We start from the raw sequence: 6,019 nt of genomic DNA on the forward strand, positions 1-6,019 counted from the left end.
TTCATTAATTAACTTGTCCCGTTTTAAAAACTTTTCAAATACTTGACGTTTCAGATATAAAATTTTATTTCTCATAATCTTTTTTTAAATAATACCGTTTCATTGTGTCTAAGTCTAAATGTCATGTTTCTCGACGTTTATATTTATGCTACCTCGTCCCACTTGACTTAAAAATTCTGATTATGCACCTGGTAGTATGGTTGTCTAGTGCTACTAACAATATTCTTGGATAATGTTTACAATGGTTTCACAACTTCTTTATTATATATCTTCACAGATAAATAAATTGTATTTTATTTATTAAATTTACGATAAATAGTCTTTTACATTTGAATTTTTTTGGCAATTGTCTTATATTGTGAATCACTCAAAGAAGAATATGTCCCACCTTATGGTGGGATGCATCCAGATTCCATCCCACCATAAGGTGAGATGTTTTTTTTTGGAATTTTGATATTTGTTTTTCGACGAATTAAAATCGTAATTAATTATTACAGTTTTGGGATTGGAATGAGGTTAAGAGAAAAAATTTATTATATTCTGGTTAAAATAGTAAGGAGGTTATTTAGAGGTTGTACCTAATAAATAGTTTGGTATATAGTAAAATCCTTCTTATATTGTTCATAATTTAGTGTATAATAAACAAGAAAATTACCTCTAACAAATATAATCAAGGCTAATATTATATGAGCCCATAACATGGCCCAACGTAAAACAGAGTAATTTAACTATAGATTAGACCAATCATGAAATCCAATAAAGGCCCATACGAGGTGTAAAAGGTAAATCCACACACTTCTTTAGCAATCTGTAACCAGCTAGGGTTTCTTAGACTATATTCAGTCTCCCCAAACCCTAATTTTACCACACTTCAATTTTTCAGATCCAACAACAATGGTAGGATTTGAAGTAGGCTTTGTACCGTTCAATCCAGACGGATGGGGTCCGCCAGATGCCGCGTCAGCAACGACCACCACTACCACCACCGCCTCCACGCTCCCTCTCAACGTTCCATTCGCTCCGTTTTCCCGCTCCGACAAAATCGGCCGGATTGCTGACTGGACCCGGAATATCAACCCGAACGCCGGCCGTCCTAATTCTAAACAAAACGCCGCAGACTCCGTTTTCGACTTCACCGCCGATGATTCCTTCCCTGGAGGCGCCGGTACCGGTGAAGACGACGCAACCTTCCGCCTCGTTGACGGTAAACCACCTCCGCGGCCGAAATTTGGGCCGAAATGGCGGTTTAATCAGCACCGTCCTCAGCTACCTCAGCGGCGCGATGAGGAGGTCGAAGCTAAAAAACGAGAAGCTGAAAAGGAACGGGCTCGGCGTGACCGGTTGTATAATCTCAACCGGTCCAATCAGAATCAGCCACGTCGTGAAGCGGCTGCGTTTAAATCGTCGGTTGATATTCAGCCGGAGTGGAATATGCTTGATCAGATTCCTTTCTCGACGTTTTCGAAGCTGTCGTTTTCCGTTCCGGAGCCGGAAGATTTGCTACTCTGCGGCGGGTTGGAATTCTATGACAGGTCGTTTGATCGAACGACTCCGAAGAATGAGCGTCGTTTGGAAAGGTTTAAGAATCGTAATTTCTTTAAAGTTACTACTACTGATGACCCTGTTATTAGGAGACTTGCTAATGAGGATAAAGCTACTGTTTTTGCTACTGATACTATTTTAGCTACGCTTATGTGTGCGCCACGGTCTGTTTATTCGTGGGATATTGTGATTCAGCGAGTCGGAAATAAGTTGTTTTTCGATAAGAGAGATGGTTCTCAGCTTGATTTGCTGTCAGTTCACGAAACTTCGCAAGAGCCTTTGCCTGAAGCTAAGGATGATATGAATTCGGCTTATTCATTGAGTGTCGAAGCTGCTTATATTAATCAGAATTTCTCGCAGCAGGTTTTGGTTCGGGATGGCAATAAAGTTACCTTTGATGAGCCTAACCCGTTTGCGACTGAGGGTGAGGAAGTTGCTTCTGTGGCTTATAGGTACAGAAGGTGGAAGCTTGATGATGACATGTTTCTTGTTGCTAGGTGTGAGGTGCAGAGTGTTGTTGAGGTTAATAAACAGAGGTCGTTTTTGACGTTGAATGCGCTAAATGAGTTTGATTCGAAGTATTCGGGTGTTGATTGGAGGCAGAAATTGGAGACTCAAAGAGGTGCTGTTTTAGCTACTGAATTGAAGAACAATGCTAATAAGTTGGCTAAGTGGACTTCTCAAGCTTTGTTGGCGAGTGCTGATTTGATGAAGCTGGGTTATGTTTCGAGAGTTCATCCTAGGGATCACTATAACCATGTGATATTGGCTGTAGTTGGGTATAAGCCTAAGGATTTTGCTTCTCAGATTAATCTGAATACATCTAACATGTGGGGGATTGTGAAGAGTATTGTTGACTTGTGTATGAAGTTGAATGAGGGTAAATATGTGTTGGTAAAAGATCCATCTAAGCCTCAAGTGAGAATTTATGAGGTTCCTGCTGATGCATTTGAGAATTATTATGTGGAGGAACCTTTACCTGAGGAAGAGCAGGTTCAGCCACCTGGCCAGGAGACCGAGCATGCTGAGGCCGATGGAGCTACCAATGACGTTGAAGATAAAGATATCGACGTTCCGGGATTAAGGTATTCCATTTTTAATTTTTAACTTGCCAAGAGATAAAATTTTAGCTGTCAATTTATTATGTGAAATCTATGATTTGATTGTGAAAGTGAATATGTTATATAGATGACTTAAATTTATGAGGGATCAGTTGATTTTTTAGGTGAGATTGGCTTGGTGAGCATTTGAGGCGTACTTTTGAATTTGAAGACAATTTCAAAATGTTTTATGTTTCTTTCATTTGGTACAAATGACTATCTCCCGGTGAGATAAACAAATGGCTATTTCTCTTTTACTAAAGAAGCATTTTGTCTTAGGGTTTTAAACATGTGTTTCCACTTAAGCATGGTAATTAGCATTTGCTGTGTATTTATGAATTTGTTTATTGTTGGTGCGTGGTAATTAGGCCAGTTGCCCATTTTGGTTGACCAAGATATCTTATCATGCCATATTGGTGGTATTGCAATGGAAGTAAGCTAATTTGATGAAAATATGGCTAGCATATTATATTGTAGTTAATTTATTAGTGTTCTTTGTCGAGTCTGTTTACAGTTATAAGCTGGTTGCAGCTTTCATATTATTGTGCACATGTAATTTAATTTTCTTTCTAATGAAACAAAGAAAAAAGAAATTTGCTAATTTTGGTATATTGATGTAAGTTAATGACTTATTCTCTCTTAATCAAAAAAATTTAGCTTGTTGGTTTTGCATTATCGACTATATTTAACTAGAGATCTTTTACCATAGGACAGATAGGGAAAACAAACGTATATTGCTCCTAACAGACCCAAAGTCATCAAAATAATATACTTCATTCCATTGGTTTGGAAATGTCTACTAACCAAGCAAATTAGTTTTTGTTGATGCTGCGCTTGGTCTTTGTTTAGTGAGTCCAATGTTATTACGACGTTTTTTCTTCTATATTTAGCTGCCATAACTTGGACCAATGCTCGTTTTACAACTATGTAGTTCTTTTGCTGATTGGTTTTTTGTTTGATTGTGCTGTGCAGATTGCCAGAAATTTTGGTATGAGGATGAACTCTGGTTGTGATAATGCCTGTGATTGTAGCATTTCACAGCTCCAACTTTGCGTCTAAATAACGCTCCTCCCCTGTTCCACCAACTTCTATACGAACTCGTTTTGCTTGCATCTGATGTGGCAATAAGTGGAAGAGTTTTGTTAGGTGCTTGCTTGTTTTTGATACTCAGTAGATACTGTTAGTATTCATGTGTTGGCGTATTTATTTGTTGGTCTTGAGTTGAAATTTACATAACATTATCATCATGCCTTGCAATTTGAAATGAGAAAGTTAAAACTTGAATGTGTTTTTGACTGTTTGTAACTTCTATCAATTACTACTATTTTTGTTTTGTTTACTTTTGCAAATTGCAATTACTTGTTATGCAACTTATAGAAAATTATTTGCAAAGCAAAAATAAAAGGTGATTTCTGAGTGGAGATTATTCATGAATGGAGTCAATTGACAGAGAAATTTTGATAAAAGTAAGGCAACATTTATAGTCAGTTTTACTGCATGAAATGTTTTTTGCTAAGGAAGCAGAGCGAGTCCATGATGGAAGTATTGAGATGGTTGAAAGAGGACTTAAATATTATTATTGAATGGCATGCTTTGAAAGTTATTATGTATAGTCGACTCGCGACGAGTTTAGTAATTTGTCCTTTTATTTTATAAGACGATATGCAAACAATGTTGTGCACTCACTAGCATGAAATTTTGTTTAGCTTTGCAGGGATGAAATTTAACATTTTTATATTCTTTACGAATGTAAATTCATTGAATTTCCATTCCTCTCATTTAAATACTTTATATTTTAATGATATGTACACATACCAAGTTCGACGTTACTCACTAGAAAGAATGTCTAGTGGCGGGATCTGACGGTGATGAAGGTTACAGACTTTTGGTGGACGCGAAGCCTACAAGTTCATTTAAACATCATAATGATTTTTGAAACTTTTTCTTTTACACGTTTTTCTTTTTTTGAAATATTTGAACACAATGTACTATATAATACTATTAAGTTAGAAACAATAACAAAAGTAGATCAAGGATAAAACAAACGGTACTCTCTAATTTCCATTTAGAAAGTTCATTTATTATTTTTGAGCAAATTATTTTAAGGCTCTAAGCCCTCCCATATATGTCATAATTAACAGTTTGGTACCTCTTGTTTGAAAATCAAACGATTTGTTGCCTCACTTTCAATTGCGCTAACAGATAGGGGCTTCTGTTAGTTTCGTTAATAATTTGGTATTCACTTTTAAACGATTTGATACCTCATTTTTAAACGATTTGGTACCTCACTTTTAATTTCGTTAATGATTTGGTACCCAAATTTAACAGAAGGTTATAATAGCTTGTAAAATTGAAAGTGAGGTACCAAATCGTTTGATTTTCAAACAAAAGCCACCAAACTGTTGATTATGACATATATGGGAGATTTTAGAGTAATTTGCTTTTATTTTTTTTATTTTCATTTAAAAAGTTTCATTTATACCTTTATGATATCTATTTTTTTAAAATTGTTAACAATTTTTAAAAAAATAATTATAATATATGTAATTTCAAAGTAAAAAGTACACGATTATAGTTTTTTTATTGGTTTTTATTATATATCATGTTATTATTACGAAATGAAATGAAAAGTAGTGAAAATTATCATTATAAAATTAATAAGGATATAATATATGAATGGTATCTTTTAAATGTGTGTATAACTAACAGAAATGTTTTCTAAATGAGACGATAACATATACTCCTTCCGTCTTATTTAATAAGTCATATTCCATTTTAAAATGTCCCATTTAAAAAGTCTCATTTCCATTTTTAAAATATTTTTCCAATAAATATCATATTTTACCCTTCATTTAGTCATCTTAAAGGGATTCTGTGGAAAATTCCACTATCATTAATAGGGAAAAAACATGAATAGATAAAAATAATAAATATTTTCTTAATCTGTGTGTAAAAGTAAATGAGACTTTTTAAATATGACGGAGGGATTAATTTTTTTTAAATTATGTGTAAACTAAAATGAAACTGTTTAAAGAGTATAATCAATATTTTAAGTTTCCATCACTATAAGACAAATAAAGGAAATATGGGTCATATAACCAATACTTTAATGTTTTTTTAAAAATATACTTTAATAATTTTTAAAAGTGCAATTAATCTTACAATAGTTTTTTGATAATTGGGGAGGAGGGATTAATACTAAAGACAATTAACGAAGTGAAATGATTGGTTTTTTTTTCTTCTTTATACTCCCTCCTCGACTCATTTTATTTGTTACTATACTCTTTAAACCTTTTAATATCACAAAACACATATTTTTTCCGTTTTTTATTTGCCCATTTAACCAAAATTTTACATATCAAGAAAGCGTATTTTTT

General features: G+C 34.1%; 1 protein-coding gene across 1 annotated transcript; it reads left to right on the forward strand.

The window, feature by feature from the left end:
* The first annotated feature begins 808 nt into the window (after positions 1–808).
* Positions 809–3,926, forward strand: LOC126661386 (eukaryotic translation initiation factor 3 subunit D-like). Its single transcript, XM_050355224.2, has 2 exons — positions 809–2,627; positions 3,615–3,926. Exons 1-2 carry the CDS (start codon positions 895–897, stop codon positions 3,634–3,636), a joined length of 1,755 nt encoding a protein of 584 aa, XP_050211181.1. The 5' UTR covers positions 809–894; the 3' UTR covers positions 3,637–3,926.
* The last annotated feature ends 2,093 nt before the right edge of the window (positions 3,927–6,019 follow it).

This window comes from Mercurialis annua, linkage group LG1-X (genome assembly GCF_937616625.2).
Source record: "Mercurialis annua linkage group LG1-X, ddMerAnnu1.2, whole genome shotgun sequence".
Classification (NCBI taxonomy): Eukaryota; Viridiplantae; Streptophyta; class Magnoliopsida; order Malpighiales; family Euphorbiaceae; genus Mercurialis; species Mercurialis annua.

Coding starts and splice junctions, on each gene's coding strand:
- LOC126661386 (XM_050355224.2), top strand. CDS start 895: ATGGTAGGATTTGAAGTAGGCTTTGTACCGTTCAATCCAGACGGATGG. Junction 2,628..3,614: donor ATCGACGTTCCGGGATTAAG/GTATTCCATTTT, acceptor TGTGCTGTGCAG/ATTGCCAGAAATTTTGGTAT.